This window comes from Tachypleus tridentatus, chromosome 2 (genome assembly GCF_004210375.1).
Source record: "Tachypleus tridentatus isolate NWPU-2018 chromosome 2, ASM421037v1, whole genome shotgun sequence".
NCBI classification, from domain to species: Eukaryota; Metazoa; Arthropoda; class Merostomata; order Xiphosura; family Limulidae; genus Tachypleus; species Tachypleus tridentatus.
This window is the reverse complement of record NC_134826.1, coordinates 26,043,861-26,070,837: the sequence shown is the minus strand read 5'-3', so window position 1 is coordinate 26,070,837 and position 26,977 is coordinate 26,043,861. Positions and strand designations below refer to the sequence as shown.

General features: G+C 33.9%; 1 protein-coding gene across 1 annotated transcript in view; it reads right to left on the bottom strand.

Annotated features, from left to right (window-relative positions):
• The window catches only part of LOC143235341 (zwei Ig domain protein zig-8-like), a 162,516-nt gene that overhangs the window by 63,748 nt on the left and 71,791 nt on the right, over nucleotides 1-26,977 (bottom strand). The window contains exon 2 of the mRNA XM_076473418.1: nucleotides 8,933-9,153. Coding sequence (XP_076329533.1) covers nucleotides 8,933-9,153 — 221 coding nt within the window. The remainder of the gene's footprint in view (nucleotides 1-8,932; nucleotides 9,154-26,977) is intronic.

Below are 26,977 nucleotides of genomic sequence, written 5' to 3'. Positions count from 1 at the left end.
TGTAACCTGCCATCGTTGGATACTGCTCTATACGTGACTACACAACACGCAGTATCAACAGTCCTTAGGCAGAACAAACTTGAGCTCAATAGAAAGACAAAGGAACCAGAAGGAAGCGTAGAAGGTAATAACTTAAGGACGTTCTTCATCACGTGTCATGTGAAATTGGCCACACAAAGGATGATTGATAAACTGTGATAAATTTAACGCATGGAGATGGTATTTTTATATTAAACATTAACGCTTTTTCTCTTCTCTTCTCTTCTCATTTAATTTTGACAAACGCAGATTACAAATCTAAAGTAAAATATACGAAGCATTGCAGCAATATAAAGATAAATAATTTATATGCAAAAACGGCTCGTTTGGATTGAGAAAATATTTTACACAGAAGAGCGAACAACAACCTGATCTATAATGAATCCTCATTGGTAAGGTCTTATCTCATCCTCTCAATTTATTTGCCTTTACTCTCATAAGACCTAATTTCATTAGAAGTTTCTTCATAATATACTAGCTGTCCTTACTCGATCTCACCTGTGTGGCACCTGACCACAGAGCTAATGTTTAGGTTATTTTGAAACTGAAAGACCCAAAATGTCGTTTTTCGTGCAAGGGTTTAAGTTTTACTACCCCGCCAAACCAGCATATTTCAGATGTTTACCCTTTCCATTTTTTAGCACCACAGTGCTTAAAATCACTTTTCATGGTTCTATTTGGTATTATTGAGTTCTCAGTAAAATATTTTCTGTGGTCGTAATTGAAGGCAGTTTTTTCTCAATTTAGACCCTAATTAGATTAATATCTATTTCTGTTTCCTCGCAGACAAATAAATATCTTGTGTTCTTGATGTTTCTTGAAAGACAAGACGAGGTCACTCAGAACGGCTGGTACGGGTATTAAAACCTTCAGTAAAAAGAAGAGAACAACGTTTCGACCTTTCCAGGTCATCTTCAAGTTGAAACAGAGATAATTTGCAAATGACCGTTGCCGAACACATGTCTTAGGGACGAGAATATAAACGGGTAAGGGATCGTAGGGGGCGCTGCAGTTGGATGTTAAGTTATTAATTAGTATAGGTGTAAAGGTGTTCCTTTATATTGGTTTATTTTTGGTTTTAATTGTTTTATACGTAGGGCTTCTTTGATTTTGCGTTTGCTTATATTCGTTTCTCCACTAAATATCTGGTTTTTTCTATGGTCATGTTACGTTTATTTGATTTGCAGTGTTCGAAAATGTGTTCTCTCCTTATCAATAAAAGTCTTAATACCCATACAGCCGTTCTGAGATACATTTTTATTTCAAGTGGATTTCTCGTTATCAAGGATGAGGTTACTGTCTCTGTGCAACTCTTTCTTTAGTTGCATAGGTTTTGTTGTTTGTGACTGGCAATCAGAATTGTTTTTCATTTCTCAACATTCTACTCTGAGGTACATAATCAGCGTCAAAAATCTTTATCATACCTAAATCTCCTTCCAAAATAAAGTGAATAAAACTAATGTATTTTCACAGAATTTCAAAATTTTAACTTCACTATTCTATTGCAAAGATAATCTTGTTTAACAGTAGACAGTGTGACTTTCAAGGATGTTTATCCAACCACCGAAACGTCTCCAGAAAATACACAAACAATTTTCTGATGTAATTTCCATTTAAGTTAGACCAAAAATTCAGTCCAGTTTCAATAGAAAAAAATTAGATAAAAATTTCATTTATAATAAAAACGTGATGTCACAGACAGTAAACCTGAGTGTGCTAATTCTATACCTTTACAGGCCTACTGCGTACAAACAGACACAAACTGAGCTCTATGTATTAAATAACAAACAACAAAGTGAAACCTTATCCGTGATATTACAGAGTAAAACCATTCAATTTCAAAAATACATCTCTATACCATTTAACATTATGTGAATAGGGGAACTGTACATAATACACGTATAAAATTTGTATAACTCGCATCTTCACCAATTGTGCGTTATTATTCATTGTCTCAGAGCAATAGCGAAATTATTGTATTATTTACATTAATTGTCAAAAGGCAATCAAAATCATTTAGTGCGATAAAAATTCATTGCACTTTTCAGTTATCATCCGATGATCATGATGGCCTGTAATATTATCACCCAAAACTTTTAGGGATGTATTGTCTATCAGAAAAAAATCCAAAAAGCAGATGACACAACGGTTAGCACCTATTAATAATTAATTGAAGCGACAGAGGTGGGTGCTTGAACCTACAACGTCTCAACTTTTACTCCTTTTCGCTGTCTACAGCAAAATTTTGCGAAGACAGTTACACTTAAAGAGATACATTGAAGCCAAAAATGGAAATCAAATAAAGCCACATCAAAACATAGTTCTATTAAAAATTACCAACTTTCTCTCATCCTTAAAAGTTCCAAAAAATTCCTAAAGTAGAATAAGAACCATCTTCAAAATTCTACTACAAATAATTTTAATCTGCCCTCCAAGGAAGTGGACTGAAAAAAACAAGAGGTAAGTAATCAAACACATTAGCTGTTTTGGATTACTTATTAGATTTCATGACGTTTTGTCAATAAACACCAACGAACCACAGCAAATAAGAAAGTGACAAGCGATAGTAACCAAAATTAGCTTTAGAATCGCAACCGTATTATTCGGAAAAAATTCTTACTTTACGGAATGAACTAAATTCTTTAAAATATAAGGTGTCAGTATTTGCTCTTCAGAACAACACAGTGGAATTTAGATTAACAGTGTCTTCTCATCATCCCCATGTAAAACTGCACAACAATTTTTTGAAAAGTTTTGCTTCCTGAAAAGATTTTGCTGATTGTGACAGGTGCCTGGTGGGTATGCACAAATATAGTTTTGGTTTTGCTTCATCACGTAGGAACTCTGAGAAATAGACAGTTAACTGTTTACCGGCAATAACGTATTTAATTGCTTTTATGTTTCTAATACGCTATTAAGTTCAACATAATTAAAAGTGTTTTGCTCCTGATTTTCGTTTGTATTCAGTATCCGGTGCATCACGTTGCAGTATCCAACAGCAGTCAGCAAGCATTGACGGATTCCAGTTGCCCTGATATCGTTTTTCCATTGTAGCAATATCCTGGTGAAAGTGAAGATTTCGATGAAACGGTACGTGATGGGCAAATTTGGATGTGATTTTCGTAATCAGTAGCCAAAAATCTATAAGGAACATCCAACAGTGTTCAATAAGTGTTTTTTTAAGCTTTGTTGTGCAGTGTAATCAAACACATTAGCTGTTTTAGATTACTTATTAGATCTCATGACTTTTTGTCAATAAACACCAACGAACCACAGCAAATAAGAAAGTAACACGAGATAGTAACCAAAATTAACTTTAAAATCGCAACCTATTATTAAAATACAAGGTGGCAGTTTTTGCTCTCTAACACAGTATTAATAGCTCTCTTCAGAGTAACACTGTGGAACTTAGATTAACAGTGTCTTCTAATCACCCCATGTAATCGGTACAGCCGTATCAAGCATCATTATTTATACTATTTGCTTAAACCAATGTCAGATGACTCTAAACATTGTTCAATTATGACAATTTCATAAAATTTAGTAAATAAGCTAAAACGTTGGGAATAAATAATGAATTCTAATTGTCCACGCGCATGATTCTACTTTGAAAACTTGAACTAGAAACTGCTAATTTAGTTTGCTTGGCTTAACGAGAATTCTTGTATCTGCACATCCTTTCACCTTACAGTTTTGCTGCTTTAAATCAGTCGACTTTAATTTCTAGGGTATAGATGGTTCACTTTTGGTTAAAGTTATAGTAAAAGTGTTAGAGTGAGAGATCACGTGATCTTTTGTGTAGACATGCGCAAAAAATTTCGTGAAATTTGAGCGGTATCCGTTGAATAACATAGCATATATCGCCTATATTTAAACCAAATAAAACTCCTATTTGTGTGCTGAAAAAATCTATCAGTGTATCAAATTTGAAAGAAGTCCAATAAAGTTAAATGTGTTTTCCATCAAATACATTTTACTTACTTTTGGTGCGAATCAAAACAACACAAAGGAGAAATAAGTTGTTAGTCTAGATCCCAGGAGTAACAAATTATCACTCCTGTGTGTCTTGAAACAGGTTGTTTTGGGTGCAAAAAAATCCAAATTATTTATTTGATGTTAATAGTTAATTAAAAATATCTGTAAACGTAATATATAACTCATATTACTATCACCCATGAAGTCCCGTTTTTTAGGTAAAATGGAATTTTTACATTCAAGCAAGGTTGATAAGATAAAAAGCTAACCATGAAACTACGTGTACTTTTCTCTATATCAGTTTAGGCGATTATTTTTGTTTATTGTTAAGTATAAATGTACTAAACGGGCTATTTTTGCTGTGTCCACCACGGTAATATACTAGGTTTTAAGAGTTGTAGACCTTCGTATTTACAACTGAATTATTGTTAGAACTTGTACTTTTAAGTGTGTATTCAGTAATAAACTTCACTGTACTTTAAACGACAAATCTTTAACATATGTTAAAGCATATGTCCTGAGCGTATGGTCAACTTATTTCCCGTTTTCTTATGCAGATAATATTTTATTTTTAGAATTAGGTTTTTAAACATTTATTTTCCACAGAGTTTTTAACAAAGGGAAAATATACTTTTATCCATTTGTAAGTTTTTAGAATCGTTTTGTTTTTGATTGTAATAAGTGCAAGGTTTTTTTTTTTAATTTCGCGCAAAGCTACTCAAGGGCTATCTGCACTAGCTATCCCAAATTTAGCAGTGTAAGACAAGAGGGAAGGCAGATAGTCGTCACCACCCACCGCCAACTCTTGGGCTACTCTTTTACCAACGAATAGTGGGATTGACCGTCACATTATAACGCCCCCACAGCTGAAAGGATTCGAATCCGCGACCCTCGGCTTACGAGTCGAACATGTTAACCTATCTAGCCATGCCGAGCCCTCCAAGTGCAAGGTAATGTATGCATAACATCAGATTTTTAACTTTAAATTAAAGTTTGACGAGATCAAATTTAATAATGTAATGGAAAATAAATATCTTAATATTATAGTTAATTAGTCTCATAAGCCATTTAAGCTGTGAGCTGTTACTCGTGGTAAGATAAATAGAAGTTTAGGTCGTATCTACAGAAATACTGAACACAAGTCTAAAGATGTTATAATATTATTGTATAGGTTATTGGTTAAGTGTCATTTGGGTTAAGCCTTATTGAATAGGAGAAGGGCTGCTAGAAATACACCTAAAGTGGAAAGCTTGTCATACAATGGCATGCTAAAATAAATAAAAATGATTTATCTATAAAAAGGAAGAGTTAAAAGGTATCTAATTGAAAATTTTCAAAATATTAAAGGAACCAATAGTTGTGATGTATCATCGTTTTTCGTATTTTGTGTTAAAAACACTAGAATTTGAAGAACACAACTATAACAACAGTAGGAACTACCTTTAGGTAAGATAGTTTTTAACTTTCCTACCAGGGTTGTTGACCTTAAAAATGGGTTGCCTACAGAAGATGTAGATATAATTAATTTAAAGAAGTTTAAGTGTTGCATTGATAAATTCTTAAGCGATAAGAGCTAACATTGGGTGTTTTATCTTTATTATAAAGTTCTGTGTAATGAGTGAAAAGGTCTAGATAGACCAACAAGTCCCTTGTTGTCCTTCAAGTATATATGATATTTTGTCAACAGATAATCGATAATCAAAGATGAAGTACAGAATGGAGTAGAATAAACCACAACTTCTTGGATTCTCGACTGCATTTTTGGCGCTTGTGTAATCAGAGCCCGATATTTCAGGCAAATTTGTATTCATAAAAGTCGTATTGAACTGTACAAGTCCTGTGATACCTTCTCCCACTTTTAGTGAGCAACTTCCAAACAGTTCTTAATGAATTTGTGCCATTTAATGCATCGTTGGCTATGGACTCCCTGTTAATTGTAGGTGTATCAGTTTGTAACCAGGAGGTGCTTTATTTCATCATACATGGCTTGATATAATTTGCTTTTGGTTTTTGATCACGCTGTTTCCAGACCCTGTTGTATAATCGTTCAGAAGAAATTGATGCTACTTGCATCCTGTGGTCAAGATCTACATCCAGGCATTTATTGTTAGTAACTATGTAACCGTATTACCAAGGTACGTGAATTGGTTAACAACGTTTAGCTTGACCCAAGATAGAAACACATAGTGAGAATTAGGTGATGGCTTTTAGAATACTTTAGGCTTGTTCATGTTAAGTTTTAGCCTGAAGCAGCGGATCCTTATTTAGAATGGTCTACAGACCTTCTATTAAATTATATACAACTGCTGTATCATCAGCAAACAGCAACTCTCTGATGCAGCTTTCCATTGTTTTAGAGCCTATCATCAACAAACAGCAACTCTCTGATGCAGCTTTCCATTGTTTTAGAGCCTATCATCAACAAACAGCAACTCTCTGATGCAGCTCTCCATTGTTTTAGAGCCTATCATCAACAAACAGCAACTCTCTGATGCAGCTTTCCATTGTTTTAGAGCCTATCATCAACAAACAGCAACTCTCTGATGCAGCTCTCCATTGTTTTAGAGCCTATCATCAACAAACAGCAACTCTCTGATGCAGCTTTCCATTGTTTTAGAGCAAGCTTTCAGTATTGCAAGTTTGAAAAACCACAGTCGATTATTATGTGGACGTAAATCCCTCCTGCAAAATTAACAGGAGTGTGATCCAGAATATCAACTAGAAACGTAATACGTAACCTTGTTTGACTCCATGTACTATTGTGAAGGCTTCTGACATGGCAACTCCGTGTGGTAGCTGTTTATTCACGCCATCGTGAAGTTGATGGACAGTCACAATAAACTTCTCTGGACAGTCACAATAAACTTCTCTGGACAGACACTTTTAGCGAGTAGTTTCTACTCTGCTTCTTTCCCTACACTTTTGAAAGCTTTGGTGAAAACGACATACATGGCATATAACATTGTTAGATACATTTTTCCTGAATTTGTCGTAAGAAACAGATCCCATCAGACGCACCTCTGTTCTGGTAGTATATGTCAGAATAATATCTTGACCAGAAAGTTTTCTTGCGATTGTTAGAATGAAATACTTCAGTAATTTCCACATTCAAGTCGATCCCCTTTACGTTTGTAGATTGCTGCAATCAGGGCATTCTCAAGTTCCTGAAGCAGGTCTACAGCTTGCCAACAGCATTCAAGATGATAAAAACAATTCTTGTTTTAATACTAATCCTTCACATTCAGAAGGTAGACTGTTCAAACCATTTGTTTCTTCCAGAGTTAATCATTTTGATTGCCTTCGCAAGTTCTTTTATATTTGCATCGATTTCATCCGGGACTTCGTGAGGCTTTATTCACCAAATATCAAAGTGTTCTGTGAGATATCAATCTTGTTTGAAAACAATTGTAAACCATGAAGACTTTTGAATGGAACAGTTGATCCTTGGCTTTGGTCCATATCTGACCTTCAAAGTGTCAGAAAAAACCTTGTTTGTGAACTAATGAGTGTATCTCCTCTGCCTTTTGTAACTATCATCGATTCTAAAATTTGTGCAGATGTTTTTATAGGTTTGTTTTAACTGCTTTCTGTCACTTAGTGGCTCTTTGATTGAACTTTACATCCAGTAATTCTTGTTTAGTTTGCCTTTTCTCAACTAATTATTATATGTTATCATCATTTTCGTAGAACCAATTAGCATGATCCTTATTATAGAAGCCGATTTCTGCAGTGGCTGTATCACCTACAATGGTTTAGAAATGGTTCCATAGTAATGGGAGAGACAAGCTGGAGAACCTGTTTGACTGTACAGTTGATTACTGCAACTATCATTTTAGTAGCGTCAGATCAACAGAAGCCCTTTACCTGCAATTCTTCTGTTTCTTTGTACTGTGTATCTATCAACGATAGCAGTGCGTTGTTCAACTTTGCAATTTGCTTCTCGATCTAAGAGCGTTTTGACATTTCAAGTTACAAGTGCGAGTTTCATTTTCATGTGGTTTACTCTGCCATTAAATATCAGGTCCATTGGGTGTAGTAGCCCAACCAGGTTGGGTTGTGTAGACTGTGTTTATCCCTTTTTTTAACTAAGGCGTCCCTTAATAGGGACTTTGTATTATTACTACTCTGTTGTCAATCCATGACCATCACATTCAAACTACTTACGCGCAGACGACCATCTAATGACCCCCAGCTCCTCATGCCTGGCATGACCATCGGCCACATATCACCGCAGGATTTCCTCCTCATCCCAGCTTTTACTGGTGTGTAAATTGCAGGAACAGTCGCGAGTTGTAGATGCACCCTCAGATTGAGTTTCCGAGGTCATCAGAATGCTTAGACGTGACGGTTGGTGAAAGAACAGTCTAGATTTTATTTTAGAGTGATCTTCTCCTACACCAATGACGGTACGTAACTAATGGTACATATCCTGTTTGTTGCACTGTTCTAAAATATGTTGAGCATGCCTTCTCTGTTATTTGCTCAGATAAATTAACTTCCACCAGACAAAGTAATCCACCATCCTGGTTCGTCAGTGGTTGCACTATATACTTGGGGGCTTTTTCTACGAAACATTACGTTACGTTTCATAACGTAAATAATATGAGTAAAGTTCATTCGATTTAAACAACAAGCTATTATTATAATTAATAACTCCACACTGTTTAAGAGTCCTGTCTTTAAAATTCAATAGATTTAAACAATAAGTTATGAAAATCATTAGTAACTTCACATTTTCAACGAGTTCCATTTTAAAGTTAAATATATTTAAACAATAAGTTGTTACGACCATTAGGAACTCCATATTGTTAATAAATTCTGTTTTGTTTGAGTGTTTGTTTTTGTTGTAGGTAACATTTATTAAATCTCTTACTTATTTGGTTGACCTATAGAAAGGAATTCGTAATTTATTACTTACTGTCTTATCACCCAAACTGTTGACAACGCAATGCAAGTATACTGTCTGACCAAACTGGGTAGTGACATTACTAGCTACAGTTTTGTCGAAAGAAGGTGTTTTCGATTGTACAAATGACCAATAATCAGTGGACAGAAACGATGATGTCCATCGTTTTGTTTTTATCCTCCAACGTAAAGATTTCTGGAAAATATCATCACTCCAGACGCTCCCTGACGTTTCTATAAAGAAAAAAAAATAGTACAAGCAGTAAATATCGATTTTCATTGTTTTAAAAGTAATAACCCATTTCCGAGTTTACACTTCTCAGTTCTCGCACGCGGTACCCCATCTGTTTAGTATATACTGTTCTTTATTATTTGAATAAGGCACGTGGTGAGCCACGTTACAAAATTATTAAATGAAATTATAAATGTCATGTTACTATAGGATGGTAAGATGGCAAATACTTTGAAGGAATAATAATATAAAGTTACCTATTTCTAAAATTGAAAAAACGTTTTGGAATTGTTAAACAAGTATTCTAATTTTTTATTGGTTTTTACGAAAGGTATCAGGTAAACGTAAATTGTGTTTTAGAATGTAAATTACACTTCATATCAACCTATATAAACACATTTTATTACATATATATATATATATTATACCCTATAATTCCGTTTTCTTGTTTATTTTTCAAGTTATTACTTCAAACACAAATTAAAAGTTTGGCATTTGAAGTATCGTAGTTTTAAAAGCACAATACGTATTAATACGATATTTTAATTTAACAAAAATAAATAAAAACTACATATAAATAATTAAAGTTGTACCATTACAACAGGAAACACAAAATTATATGTAGACATTAATATTAAAATCCAATTCAGCTTAACATTTGTATTGATCTATGGAAATGTTAAAAGGAAAATTGTAGATGACATTAGTTGTAAATTATGGAGTAAATTTCATAGTTTATTTTCATTTCATTTTGAGTAACATTAATAGGTTAACGTTTTTACATAGTTTTATTGGATAGGTTAATTTTACTTCTTTTTAACTAAATATTTATGAAACAACAATAGGATAAACTACATGACTACTTGAACAGCGAGAAAATACATAATTTGATTGGTTAATGATATTCAGGAATTCAGACAGCGTATTATATTAACAATCTGTTGATTTCTTTTTATTATTACCTTATATTGTAGCAGTGAGGCTGTGGATACTAAATTTTTAAATCGCTGAATTTACATACACACACACTAACATTCATATGTATATATCAGAAAACACTGAAAACCAATATTTTTTTAATTCTTCGTTACAGAAGTTCAAAGAGTCATGAACTGTCTCTTAGCTCTTAAACTATTCTGGTATTTTAGTGCTTTATTATTCGTATGTACGGGTTAATCTGACTGATAGTTTGGCTGTGTATATTTAAATATTATATAACATATTTGCTTAATATTCCAGTTTCAAGATCCAGTTATTATTCTCGATCCGAGCACTTTCGGGATCGCGAGATAATTCTTATGAATATCTAATGACATACTGGGTTTGGACTTCTACCAAACTGCTCCTAGAATTAATACATATATTGCTACAATGTCCTTTATTTTATTGATTAAAGTTCAAGACAGATACGTGTAGTTTGACTCAGTTTAAATATTGTAGTTTTACACAAAATATGTTGCCTTTTATTTTTCGTATTTACAGAAAAGAAGCGCCACTAATTTACAAGTTCAAAGAATGAATTTTAGCATTTCAAGTCGACTGAATTTTGTCGGTCGCTTTGTGAGTTATGCAAACACTTATGATTGTCTAGAGAAATCATTAATGTATGCGTTAAAATTTATCCTTAATCTATGATCGGAATCAAACTGTTAGAACCGTATTTCATGTATTTCCATAAAGTTTCCTTCACATTTCATTTAAGATGTGTGTAGACTATTCTTACCTCCCTGTTCATAAGTGTGTTCTATATATTTCCATTTATTCCTGTACGACATCAAAGAAACTAGAATATGTGAGAGCTTTCTGAAGAAGAAAACGTGTGGACGACTTAAAAGGTATACTTTACTTGAATTTAGACTAATTTGTTAAACTGCAAGAAGTCGATAACAAATTTTCTCATGCTAACGTTACGCTTATAAGGAATATACGAATCCACCAACTTCATTTCCCGCATATCCACAACTATAATTTAAATGCATATATCTTATGTATTCTTCTTTACGTTACCAAACTCTCGCCGAGTTCGTAAGTGTCATGAATTTTAATGCTTCCATAAAGCTGTTTGTTTGAGGTTAAGCGCAGAGCTACATAAAGGACTCCCTGTACTCTGTCTACCCACCAAAAGTATCAAAACCTGGTTTCTAGCGTTGTGAGTTCGCATATATACCTCTGTTCTACAGGGCAGAGGTTCCCGTTAAACCTCGTCAAGAAATCACCATCTATTTCCAAAAGAGACAGAATATTCTACTTTATATTATATTAAAGCTAAATATATGACAAGTTAAAAGGTTACCCGTTAAAAGATCACGCAGGCAACATTTACTTTGAAACATATTAGCTTACCTCTAACACCTTATTTAGTAGTATTAAAAATACAGACACCAATTCATTTCAAAAAATTACACATATAAGTGGGCTACCATGGGTTAATGACTGGCATCCTAGGGTCCATGATTCGAGTCCTGTTACAGTAAAACATGGCGCTCCGAACATTGTTTGGTTTGTTTTGAAATTCGCGCAAAGCTACAAGAGAGCTATCTACGCTAACTCGTCCCTCATTCAGCAGTGTAAGACTAGAGGAAAGGCAGGTAGTCATTATCACCCACCGCCAACGTTTGGGCTACTCTTTTACCAACGAATAGTGGGATTGACTTTCACGTTATAACATTTTCATGACGAAAAGGGTAAGCATGTTTCATGTGACTGGAACTCGAACACGTGAACCTCAGATTACGAGTCCCATGCCTTGATCACCTGGCCATGCCGGGGCCCAAACTTTGTAGCCGTGCTATAAGAGTTTTCGGTCAAATAAGAGTATTTTAAGAAACGATAGTTGTACTTGTTATTTAGCTATTTACCTACTAGTCTATATACTGATAATTAGGAACCACTACGTGCAACTGCCCGTTCTTTAAATCTAAAGAAAAAGTCTCATCACACAAACTAAATGCAGCATATTTTCCGCGAATACGTATTCTAATCTACAAAATATCATAAAGAAATAAATACTCAATCCACAGGTATTTGTGCATAAATTATAGCTTCTGGTAAATAGAAAACATCTTTCTAGTACAAAAACATGATGGTGCACTATATTTAAGATGCTAGAAATACCCTTGATACAAGGACAAACTTGAAATATCTAGAAGCTTGGATAACGTGCACTAAAACAGATCTTAAGAACAGGACAGGATAGGAATGATTACTATGTAATAGGGTGAAGATAGCTTGTAAATCCAACTAACCTTGAAGACACAAGATAAAATTTTTAGGCAACAGTAGAGTGTTAGGATAGGAAACATGAACTTTGCCCAGTGTGAAAGAAAAGACACTGAATAAAAAGTTAGCAGACTTTTAAAAACAGTGACTGACGTCAACTTGAAAATTGGAGAAACATCCAGAGAGAAGAAAATTCATTCAACTCCGCTGAAGAAGACCATATTTATTTTTATCTGTGGCTGCTGCTCAAGAAGATGTGAGAAGGATGGTCAAGGGTTTTTGTGAAACCCACAAGAAAGGGCAGAAGATAGTCACTTACTTTCGTGAGTAATCTCTGTAAAAACACTGGATTGGAATTCAAAGAGATATTCCCAAACCATGAACTACAAATACTTGTAAGCTTATGTTATGCTGAATGAGTGACCTTTGGAAGTTATTTTTACTGTTATTACATTAAGTAATACAAACAGTTATGAACTCTCTCTTAATCCTTAAAGTACATGTATGTGTATAAAGATATTTAATGTTTAAAGAGTCTATGTGTTTTGAATTAGACCTACAGTGACTTACCATCCATGTTCAATTTAACATATATGCATTTTTGGTTATTAAACGTAAAGTTAATTTTTAGTGGTGCAAACACGCAGATGCCACTGAGCCATTGGTGAAAGGATTGGTTTGTTTTGAATTTCGCGAAAAGCCAAATGAGAGTTATCTGCGCTAGCCGTCCCTAATTTTCCTAAGACTAGAGGAAAGGCACCTAGTCATAATCACCCACCACCAACTCTTGGCTACCCTTTTGCCAACGAATAGTGGAATATACCGTCACATTATAACACCCCCACAGCTGAAAGGGCAAGCATGTTTGGTGCGACGGGAATTTGAGCCCGTAGTCCTCAGATTACGAATTATGTGCCTTAACCATCTGACCATGCCAGGCCCGGAAGGAAGGGTGACATATATGTAATGTTATGAAAGAGAGAGAGAATGTATGACCTTATAAACACACTGTTTATCTCTTTGATCATAAACTACAAGTTCCATTTATAGACTTGTTAAAGTAATACCTTTTGTTAAATAATGAAACGAACGAAATTTTTAAAGTGATCAAAGAGTTCTCATTTATTTAGTATAAAGACCTCAAACCATAAATTAAACCCATTTCAACTTACTTGTTTAATAAAATATCACTGGAGACTTTTACAAAGAAATTATTCATGAAAATTTATTCAAGTTTTAAAACAGAATATAAGCCTTGTGACACCATGGAAGATTAATTTTGCTCAACCAATCTTAAATAAAGTGTCAAAGTTACACAGAGAAGTTACGTTTTAAGGGCAAGATTGGACTAGGGAATTGCTTGTTTATTAGGTTTTCTGTTGGATGCTACAGGAAGCTTTATGATAGGACTAAAATAATTGTTATGGACTTATTTTTTTAATTCTTTGACTCTTTTAATCATGTCAAGTCTTTCACGTAATTTCGAGGACTTGTTCACTTTGTTCCTTTGCCCGTCATTACGTCTGTCTCGTTTTGTTTTTTTCAAAACGAAAGACATATATAATTCAAGCACTTACTTTACGTGTTAACGTAACATTTTCGTCACTTGCTATATGAAGCTATAATTAATTTTTCGGGTCTTTCCATTACCTAAAACAATTTTCGTGTTTACCGCTCTATTTGCTAACGAGAAAGATTTTACATAATAAAGAACGGTATTAAAGTATTTCGTTGTCTGAAATGTACTCTCAGATGGTTTACTTCACTCTTTCGTTGTGAAGCAATAATAATATGTCAGTGAAATAGAAATTTACAGGTAGAAAGTGAAACATTCTAAATAATTTGTGTGTGTATTTGTTTATAGCAAAGCCACATCGGGCTATCCGCTGAGTCCACCGAGGAAAACTGAACACCTGATTTGGGCGTTGAAAATGCGTAGACTTAGCGTTGTATCAAGGGGCGAAAAATAATTTGTGATGACGAGAAATTTGTAAAGGTGTAAAAATATATCTTAACCTGAAGATGACTTAAGAAGGTTGAAACGTTGTTCTCTGATTTATTAGTAAAAATGTTAATACCCATACCTGAGATAAACATTCTAAATAAAACATTACTCTTATAATTGATGTTTTTTTGTTGAGCAGTGTTTCTGTTTATTCGTTTAATGATATGGTGCAGTTTGAGTTGTTATTCAAGCAAAGACTCTTTTATTGTTTAAAGTCGATTTTATTTCGATATATATTAATTTTTCGTAGCATGTTTTTATCAGTATCGGTGGGTCTCAAATAACTGGTGCGATTTACTTACATCTTCCGCTAATCTAGCATTATTATATAAATATGTATAATTGAAATTAATTAAGTTTGTAAGGTTCATTTATTAGAGGTACGGTTTAAGGAGAAAAATCAAGTTTAGAACACAAAAAATTGATGCTTCGTTAGGGTACACCTAATACGTTTCTTGTTTATTCATGACTTCGATAATTTAAAGAGAATCAGACAGTACCATTTGCTTTTTTAACACAAATATTTAACAATCAGCTCATTGTGAAGATGCAACAAAGCGTGCACTACATCTAACATCGAAATGACAACATTTATAATCAACAAACATATTGATTTTAATAAGTCTGTTTCAGCAAGAATTGTTTATTTCATTGTTACGTGACCCTGATAAACTCCAACCATGTAAAACCAGTACAGTAACATACAATTAACATGTAAAACTATCAACAATTGCTAAATAAGTGTATACTATTATTGTTAATTGATATTTAAAGGTATCATAAGCACAACATTTAGTACTAGAAATATCCATTGTATAATCTTTTCTGTTTCTTTGTATCAGACTAGGGAATAATGAGTGAAAAATCGCAGAGGTTTCCTGACTTGTACTACAAAAAAAATTAAAAGTTATCATGAAATATATTCATAACAAGATTAAAAATCTAAATTACCACTAATTTATGTTTGAACATCAACCTAGATATCTTATATGTTAACTTACGTTTTATTTCGAAATTTAATATTTCGTTTCTTAAAATGAATAAACAAACTAGCACAAAACATACAAATATACAAGATAAATTATCGCACATATATAGATCCACACAGAACTTGGTTCTACCTAACTCACACTTAGTACAAGATATTTTAGTATAGCAGTCAAATCTTTCTTTTTAGTCGTAACTGAGAAAATAATAAACAATACCTATTATTTCTGGTTCTATTTTTAATGCTTCTTCTTGAAATGTTGAAATGTTTCTGGTTTAAAATATTCACTGATTTCATTGAAACTGTCGTTAAAATGAAAACAACTGAGACGCTAAAATAAATTTGTGGAATTACAATAAAACCGAAAGAAATGGGAAAATATAATTAACCATGTACATAAAAAAAAGTTGTGAAAGCAAGAAAAAGTCAGTTTCTATACGTTCATTATTATCAAGGTCAGTTTTTATACGTTCATTATTATCAAGGTCAGTTTTTATACGTTCATTATTATCAAGGTCAGTTTTTATACGTTCATTATTATCAAGGTCAGTTTTATACATTCATTATTATCAAGGTCAGGTTTTATACATTCATTATTATCAAGGTCAGTTTTATACGTTCATTATTATCAAGGTCAGTTTTTATACGTTCATTATTATCAAGGTCAGTTTTATACGTTCATTATTATCAAGGTCAGTTTTATACGTTCTTTACTATCAAAGTCAATTTTTATACGTTCATTATTATCAAGGTCAATTTTTATACATTCATTATTATCAAGGTCAGTTTATATACGTTCATTATTATCAAGGTCAGTTTTTATACGTTCATTATTATCAAGGTCAGTTTTATACGTTCATTATTATCAAGGTCAGTTTTATACGTTCATTATTATCAAGGTCAGTTTTTATACGTTCTTTACTATCAAGGTCAGTTTTATACATTCATTATTATCAAGGTCAGGTTTTATACATTCATTATTATCAAGGTTAGTTTATATACGTTCATTATTATCAAGGTCAGTTTATATACGTTCATTATTATCAAGGTCAGTTTATATACGTTCATTATTATCAAGGTCAGTTTTTGTACGTTCATTATTATCAAGGTCAGTTTTTGTACGTTCATTATTATCAAGAAGCACTTTTAACCACCCCAGTGGCTTAGCGGTATGTCTGCTCACTTATAACGCTAAAAACTGGGTTTCGATACTCATGGTGAGAACAATGCGGGTTGGCTATAGTATAATTTTATACTTGACTCTAAACAAGCAAAAATACGTCTTAAGTCGCAAAATACAAAGAGATCATCTCATTTAAGGGTATACATCTTAAAACGAATTTTTTCCATGTTATTAAAAAGTTGCGAATATTCATGTTTTAAAGAACAATAAATACTTTAATGTGAAACTTCCTTCATCTTTTAGATAGCAAAATCATTATTATTTGTGAAATATGTAGTTTCTTTGTGGATGGTAAAATTATATTTTAGTTGTTGTGTAAAATATATGCCTTCAGGATATCTTAGCAATGTGTAGAAAACGTTCAATTTCTTGAAATATTTTTAGATAGAAACAGGCCAGATGCAGTTTTATTGTGAAGTCATTGCTAATGATTTGTCTGTTTAAGACATTTTTTTTAACAGTGGCATATGTATGTTGAAGTCATTTTTAGAGGAATGGATCATTAATGAAAGTATGATTTGGTTATAGATAAATAAAAAATGACGGTATTATATAGTGGTAAAAAAACAACAAAATCTGTAATACTGCTGCAAACACCATATGATCACCATTTAATGTGGTTTCACATTAAAATTCATTTGGGTTTAGTGTCTCTGTAACTATACTCGGAGAACGTTTAACTTTAGGTCGGTCTAACACAGCCAGGTGGTAAAGGCACTCGAATCGTAATCTGAAGGTCACGGGTTCGAATACCCGTAACACCAAAAATGCTTGCCCTTTCAGGCGTAAGATGTTATAGCGTGGCGGTCAATTTCACTATTCGTTGGTCAAAGAGTAGCCCAAGAGTTTGCGGTGAGTGGTAATGACTAGCTGCCTTCCATCTAGTCTTACACTGCTAAATTAGAAAGGGCTAGTGCAGATAGCCCTCGTGTAGCTTTGCGCAAACTTTAAAAACAAACATTAGGTCGAACACCAGGCTACCCTACTCTCCCAGATTCTCTTACACTGACATATTTTAAACATAACTTTAAACACTGCGTATAATGTAACAGGACCAATAACAGGTGTGCACAACTTATGCCTTGGGCAACTGTTACAGTCTTGTTGCTAACAATAACTTTATCTATTATAAGTTTTAGGAACTATAATAAACAGGGTAATTTAATTTTTATATTATAATGACGTCATACAATAATTTCAAGTAGTAGTAACATGTAAAATAAGAATCACTACACAGTAACATTAAAGAGGTTTCTCAGTTTTTTTTTTACAATATCTTATATTTTCATCAAGAAGAAAGGGAGCAAGGGAAACCTGCTCTCCTTAATATCTAGATTCTGGCTAGAAGTTCATCAGTGGTAATGAGAACTGATGGATACAATGAGCAAATACTCTTTACCAAATGTACACAAACTCTGGTGGCTGTATTTGAATAGTTCTGGAACTCATTACTTGAGAACAGGCAACGAAGATTTCTCTCAGTGTGTTCTGAAGACATAATTGGTTACAGTGTAATAAAACACATTTATTGTTAAAACGATAAGTACTTCATCAAAGGCAACAGATCAAGAAAATAATATGTCGTTGTTATAAAGCACAACAGAAAACATACGTTCCAAGTTATGTTTTCAGACAACAGCACATAAAGAAAAGTAGGGCAATTTCAAGGTTTAACTTTGGTTCTCAATCAAGAGGTAATAACGAGAAGATATTCTTTGCCAATAAAAATCAAGTACACCCCCCAACATTGTCTTCTCTAGAGAAATTTCGAATGACCACTAAGTCTGACCTTTTTCCTTGTCTCAAGACTCTAAGCACTGAACTACCTCCTCCCTTATCTTAAGGCTCTGGGCATCAAGTTACCTCTTCCCTTGCCTCAAAGGTGTAGGCACCAAACTATCTAAAACATGCTAATTTGTCCAAGCCCGTTCCTTTGGCTGTGGTTTTGCGAGATAATAGATAGAAATACACTGCTGGTCAAAACCTTAAGGCAAATGAATATAAAGAAAAAATATTGATTTTGCGTTGTTAGACTCAACCACTTATTTGAGTAGAACTTCGAAAGATGAAAAAAAAAAAGGAAAATAAAAAAAACCTTTTTAGAATTTAATAGGGAAAACGTGAACACTGAAATTTGTCTAAATACTAGCTGGTCAAAAGGTTTTTACCATACCAAAAAGAAGTCTTAAACAGGGTAGGAAACCTCCAACAGGAGGTCTCAGTAGTGTGTTGCACGGCCGTCATTGCGAATAACTTCAAACATTCGCTTTGGCATGGTCGTTATAAGCGTTTGCAGAAGGCTGATTGGAATGTTATTCCAAGTGGTGAAGATGGCTTCACGAAGATCATGCACTGTTTGGAATTGACGTCCATTTCTATAGACTTCCCTTGCCATCCATCCCCAAACATTTTCAATGGGGTTCAATTCGGGCGAACACTCTGGATGATCCAAAAGAATCACGTTATTCACCATGAAAAAGTCCTTTGTCCTGCGGGCATTGTGGATTGCAGCGTTGTTCTGCTGAAAGATCCAATCATTTTCACACAAACTAGGGCCTTTAGTCAATAAAGATGCTCTCTCTAACATGCCAATGTAGCCAGCTGATGTTTGACGCCCCTGTATAACCTGAAGCTCCATTGTTCCATGGAAGGAGAAAGCACCCCAGATCATGATGAAACTTTCTCCACTGTGTCGTGTAAAAAATGTCTCCGGTGGGATATCCTTATCGTGCCAGTAACTTTGGAAGCCATCTGGGCCATCGAGGTTAAATATTTTCTCATCAGCAAAGTTTAACCGAGCTGTTTCGTGGTGAGGAAGGAAGCGTGGTTTTTAAAGACGTTTACGGTTTTCAAAGCCTTTCTCTTGTAGATGCCGTCTTATTGTTATTGAGCTGCATTCTGCGTCCGTAATGCCCTAATCTGGTTCGACAATCAGCTGGTGTCTTGCTGGACAACCCGTAGAAATCTTCCTGCTCAATGCCGGCGAAATTTTCTTGGGCCAACAACTTGAAATTCTCATTCCGTATTCCTCAGGGTCTTTTAAGAAATTTGCAACAGCAGTTTTACTACACCCAATCTCACCAGCGATGGCATGTTGAGAGAGACCTTGCTTTTGCAGCTCAACACTTCTGCCACGTTCAAACTCTGTCAACGTTTTAGCCTTTGCCATGTTGTTACCCAACGTAACACAGGAGATGTCAGTGGGAGATGTTGACAATGCTTATGCTTGAACACAAATGACTAAATTTCAGTACGTGTTTACCGATTAACGTTTCGTTTCAGTATGGTCTTAAGCTTTTGACCAGGTTATTTCACAGTGTTCACATTTTTCTTATTAAATGCTAAAAAAGTTTTTATTTTCATTTTCCCTTTTTTTATTTTTAGCTTTCGAAGCTTTACTCAAATAAATGGTTGAGTCTAACAACGCAAAATGCATATTTTTTCTTGATATTCATTTGCCTTAATATTTTGGCCAGCAGTGTAGTAGGAATCTCGTTAATCCATTTCTCCAGAGACTGAGTTATTTCCTGACTTGTCTTGTACTTCTGAGCACCAGGGCTAACCTCTGCCACCTTTATTTTCAATGTTTCAGATAACGAGTTTCCTAATGATGTGGATGTTGAGTGACCATTGTCAACATGAGAAAACCGAGTACTACTCGAAATTCTGAAGAATATGGAAAGACACGTTTTGTAAGACACCTTTAGTCATAGTTTGTCTATATGATGTATATCATTTGAGATTAATATCCAGTAAACAGCCCAAAATAGTGTGGAGAATCATGGGCTAGTCTCTAGATGATACACTTCACCCATGACACCTTGGCAGTACGGAATATTTGGACAGTTTTTCTCATTAGCACACTTACATTAACTTCTGTTTCTGTATGTCCTGGAGAAAATTACGTGAAATTTTTGATAAACGCGAATAATTTGTTGTTCTGCTGCATTATCAACTCTTAGACTATTAAACCTGATGAACACCATGGACAACATAGTGTATGATGACTAACGTACTTAGTACAAGGTCTAAACTTAGACTATTAAACTTGAGTAACAAAATGGACAACATGCTTAACTTCTGTGAGGCTCAAGAAATTGGTTAAGTTTCCTCACTGATGTATATATCTTTCAGAAAGGGACCGGCATGGCCAGGTGGGCTAAGGTGTTCGACTCGTAATCTGAGGGTCGCGGGTTCGAATCACCGTCACACCAAACATGCTCGCCCTTTCAGTCGTGGGGGCGTTATTATGTGCGTTATTATTATATTTGGAGCATGTATTAAATGAAATTACGGTGAATTCACGTAAGACACACTCCTGAAATGGAGGAGAAAATAACTTGGAAGATCAAATGTAATTTATTAAATAGGGACATAAAGGAAACTACTGTAAGAAAAACAGCATAGATTTAAGAAGTTTAAATTGGCAGATAGGGTAGGAAACTTAAAGATCCGTAGAAAATAATGGGATTTAGTTAAATATAAATTAGGAATTCCAAGCCAACTTAAGAGAAACAATTGTCTGACGAAACAGTGGAAGGATTTGGGTTCTAGTATTTAGAGGTAAACAGAATATTAAAATAGGGATTAGGCCTTTTCTTCAAGGATACCGATGGCATAATTTTTGTTGAGAATTATGAAATGGCAGTTTTTAAATGGTTTTTTTTCTCATATGTTTTCCAAGAGAGAACATTAGCATTGTTCCAAGCGCTGTTAATTACTTGAAAAAATAATTACAACAAAATGAAATATATTGATGTAACTCCATTAATGATGAATAAAAATATTTAGAGCTCTAAAATCTATAAAGCATATTACAACTTTGAGATTATATGTGTGAGTTTCTCTCTCCCGTTCATATTCGGTTGACCAATAACTAATAGAAAAAACATCTGGAGATTGTTGAAAGGTTTATAAAACATTACATGATATAACAAGAAAAGCATTATAATATCATTTAATGATATATTCTACAATATAAGAAAGAACCAATATGGATTTACTGAAGGGAAATATTGTCTTTGTAATCTTCTACCTTTTTAAATTTATTATATTTATTTGGATTATAGAACACATGGCGATTTAATGTTTTTATATTTTTAAATAAATATTTCTTTAAGATGTCATATAACATATTTAGTTATATAAATACCAACATTCATACATGTAAAACACCAGTTAATTGAACATGGTAGCTACGTGAGAAAAAACAGTAAGTTATTATTTATAGATCCTTATCAAACTGGACTTTATTTGCTGCCATTGTACCTGAGAGGTCAGTACTTCAGCCTTTGATTTTTCCCAGTTACATTAATCGTATTAATAGAACGATAATTAATAATTTGTAACGTTTGTTGATGATATTAAACTAGTTGTTTTTCTACGATGATGTTGATTTGGAAAAATGAATAATGAACAAACAGTTTCTAACTATAATAAAATTCACCAGTGGGGTAGTGTACGCTAAAATCCACGATTCAACTGCTTGCGGTGGACACAACAGAAAACTCAATTAAGTTTTTCTCTAGTAAACAAACCAATAAAATTTTTATAATTCACGTACTTGAATTTACGTTTCTAATTATAAAAACTATTACTGGTAAACCTTTTAAATGCATTCACAATATTCTTGCCTCCTTTACATGGAGAATAATAATTACATTGTGCACGTGTGCAGCTAACGTCTTTATTTTATGATATAAACTACGTAAGCCATCAGTGATTAAAACGTATCTATGCCCCAACCAAAAAAAAAACACACAGACACAGAATTTTGCAAAAGTTACAAAGTAAACCAAAAGCATGTTTCGTAAAGTATTGAAAAATAAAGGTAATTACATGTGTAGTTTGATATTTATTCTCGTTGTAGATTGCTTAAACATCTGCTGGCACTCCAATTTGCCTACTATTTTTCATAATTCTATGTGTTACCGTAAGACCAAAGTAGCTGAACAAGAAATGTTTTCACTCACTATAATAATTTTATACTGACTTGAGTGCTTCAATTCGCTAATTTGGTATATAAGACATATATAAGACGTTTGCGTGCTCACGAGACTTCGCGTATGTTGTGCTATAGAAAATTTGATATTTTTTTCTGGAAGGACATGCGGCCATCAATGAATATAGTTAACATTAACTTACATTAGAAATAATAAATGCTGAATAATTACAATAACTTGGGTGTAGAGAGTTGTTAGTCCATCAGTAACATGCATCTTGTTCAAACTATCGTCCCCCAACCTTTGGTTTAGTTTGGCCCAACGATCTTGGAATAGTTAGGTAAAGAACAAACAGACAGACACACAATTTTTTTGTGCTTTATGTATATATATTGATATGTAATATATATATATATTCATCTCTAATTATTCGGAAAATACTCTCTGTCTCGTTCGTCCAATTCACATTTCCTGTTCAAGATTCGAACCAGTTATTTCACGAATGCTTACTTTTCCATTCATTTGCACAACCAAACGTCCTTACACGACATTCTTTTTTACCCTAACTGACTGGACCTTACCTTCTGCTTCTACATACAACGTTTATTGGCTTTAACCACAGACAGGTCACTGTCTGATCTTAATCATTTAAAGAGGGCGTCTGCATTTCGGTGATCGCACTATGACTATGACCTATAACGTATTATAAAATGAAACTCAGACTTCACTGCAAACGTTTTACAGTTTTTAATATTTATGATACCAGATTAAAGGGTTATTCTCCACTTAATCAGTGATGTCGAGAAAACCCACTTGTAGAGAAATATATATTGTAAAAACGGCTCGTTTCGTTTGAGATTTTTTTTTTGTAGAGGTGCGAACAATGTTTCGACCTTCTTCGGTCATCGTCAGATTCACAAAGAAAGAAAGAGATAACTGACCGGAAGCTGACCACATATTTGAAAGGGGTCGGAATGTAGAGGGTGGTGTTAGATGTTTGAATATATAATTTTATATTATTTATTAAATTATTTTGAATATAAGTACAAAGGTGTTCCTTTATTTTGGGATTGAGCTGTTGTATAAGTAAGGCTTCTTTAATTTTGCGTTTGTTTATGTTTGTTTCTTTATTTAGTATTTGAGTGTTTTCTACGGTTATGTTGTGTTTATTTGACTTGCAGTGTTCGTAAACGTGTGAAGGTCACTTTTTTATGTTCTTTGAATCTGGTTTCCATTTTTCTTCTTGTTTCTTCAATATAGAAGTCGTGACAGTTATCACATTGTATTTTATAAATAATGTTGGTGTGGTGTTTGTCAGTGTAGTTTTTACATAGTATAGACCTCAGTTTTGTGCCTGGTTTTTGAATAAATTTGATATTAACTGGAATGTCATATTTTGTTACTGGTTTTTGTCAAAAGTTGGTTATGTTTCTGTTGATGTCGAGAATATATGGTTTGCAGCAGTATATGGTTTCGTGATTTTTTATTCGTGAGATATATTTACTTTTGTTGGTTAATTTTGCTTTCTGTCTAGGTATGTGCGTATAATGTTTACTACAGTTTGTGAAGGAAACTTATAAATGTTGATGAAGTATTGTTTTATTTTGTCTAATTCATCGTTAATTTTATCTGGTGAGCATAGTTTTATGGCTGTGTTTATTTGGTTTCTTAGTATGTTGAGTTTTTGTTTTGCTTCATGCACTGAGTCTCAAGGAATGTATAGTCCAGTATGGGTGATTTTTCGGTGGATTTCTGTTTTAAATTGTGTATCGGTTCTTGTAATTTTGAGGTTAAGAAATGATATTTGATTGCTTTCTTCCTGTTCACATGTGAAGTTAATGTTGGGATGTATAGAGTTAATGTGATTGAAAAAATTAAGTATGTGTTCTGTAGATTTGAATCCCGCAACCATGTCATCTACATATCTGTACCAGTATAGTGGTGGATGTAATGCTGTGTTAATTGTTTGTGTTTCAACTTGTGTCATAAAAATATTGGCGAGAACTGGTGATACTGGGTTGGCCATGCTTAGGCCATTTGTTTGTATATAGTTTTGATTGTTGAACATGAAGTTTGTCTTTATCGTGGTGAATTCTATCAGGGTTGCTAACTGGTTACTGGGAATGTCTATAGTTGGGTTAGGGTCTCGGATACAGAGTTCTAAGGCTATTTTGCAGGCTTCAGTGGTTGGAACTTCTGTGAAGAGGGATATAACATCGAAACTGGCCATTAAGGCTTTATGATTAAGTTGGTTTAGATTAGACTTGAAATTAAAAGAGTCTTTGATGAATGAGCTGGCTGATGTTACATATTTGGAGAATGCCCATGCTATGTATTTACCAAGATTGTAATTAAACGATTCATATGTGGACATTATTGGTCGTAATGGACAATCTGGTTTATGATGAATATACGGCATCCCCAAACCTCATATCCCTCTTCACAGAAGTTCCAACCACTGAAGCCTGCAAAATAGCCTTAGAACTCTGTATCCGAGACCCTAACCCAACTATAGACATTCCCAGTAACCAGTTAGCAACCCTGATAGAATTCACCACGATAAAGACAAACTTCATGTTCAACAATCAAAACTATATACAAACAAATGGCCTAAGCATGGCCAACCCAGTATCACCAGTTCTCGCCAATATTTTTATGACACAAGTTGAAACACAAACAATTAACACAGCATTACATCCACCACTATACTGGTACAGATATGTAGATGACATGGTTGCGGGATTCAAATCTACAGAACACATACTTAATTTTTTCAATCACATTAACTCTATACATCCCAACATTAACTTCACATGTGAACAGGAAGAAAGCAATCAAATATCATTTCTTAACCTCAAAATTACAAGAACCGACACACAATTCAAAACAGAAATCCACCGAAAAATCACCCATACTGGACTATACATTCCTTGGGACTCAGCACATGAAACAAAACAAAAACTCAACATACTAAGAAACCAAATAAACACAGCCATAAATCTATGCTCACCAGATAAATTTAACGATGAATTAGACAAAATAAAACAATACTTCATCAACATCAATAAGTTTCCTCCACAAACCGTAGAAAACATTATACGCAAACACCCAGACAGAAAGCAAAATCAACCAACTAAAGTAAATATATCTCACGAATCAAAAAATCACGAAACCATATACTGCTGTATATCATATATTCCTGATATCAGCAAACAAATAACCAACATTTGGCAAAAACTAGTAACAAAATATGACATTCCAGTTAATACCAAATTTATTCAAAACCAGGCACAAAACTGAGGTCTATACTATGTAAAACTACACTGACAAACACCACACCAACATTATTTATAAAATACAATGTGATAACTGCCACGACTTCTATATTGGAGAAACAAGTAGAAAAATGGAAACCAGATTCAAAGAACATAAAAAATCACCTTCACACGTATTGGAACACTGCAAGTCAAATAAACACAACATAACCATAGAAAACACTCAAATACTAAATAAAGAAACAAACATAAACAAACGCAAAATTAAAGAAGCCTTACTTATACAACAACTTAAACCCAAAATAAACCAATATAAAGGAACGCCTTTATACCTGTATTAAAATAATAAAATAAATAAAATTATATATTCAAACATCTAATACCGCCCTCTACATTTCGACACACAGTTACACAACCCTTTCAAACATGTGGTCAGCTTCCGGTCAGTTACCTCTTTCTTTGTGAACCTGACGATGACCGAAGAAGGTCGAAACGTTGTTCGCTCTTCTATGTAAAATATTTTCTCAACCCAAACGAGCCGTTTTTGCATATAAAAGTATATGGTTTCGTGATTTTTTGATTTGTGAGATATATTTACTTTTGTTGGTTGATTTTCCTTTCTGTCTAGGTATGTGCGTATAATGTTTACTACAGTTTGTGAAGGAAACTTATAAATGTTGATGAAGTATTGTTTTATTTTGTCTAATTCATCGTTAATTTTATCTGGTGAGCATAGTTTTATGGCTGTGTTTATTTGGTTTCTTAGTATGTAGAGTTTTTGTTTTGTTTCATGTGCTGGAAAAAAAATTCTCAACCCAAACGAGCCGTTTTTACAAATATATTATTCTCCACCTAAATAAGATAGAGGGCCTTTTTTAGAAGTCCCCTCATGTTTGCTGATCTCAGTGAGGACTAAGGCTTACCCGCCCGTTTGCAACTTTCATACCACCATTATCTACTTGACTGAGTTCTACCACTATGATTGTACTAAACGCTTGTTTGTTTTTGAATTTCACGCAAAGCTACACGAGGGCTATCTGCGCTAGTCGTCCCTAATTTAGCAGTGTAAGACTAGAGGGAAGGCAGCTAGTCATCATCACCCATCGCCAACTCTTGGGCTACTCTTTTACCAACGAATAGTGGGATTGACCGTCACATTATAAAAAATGGCTAAAAGGACTAGCATGTTTGGCGCGGCCGGAATTCGAACCCGT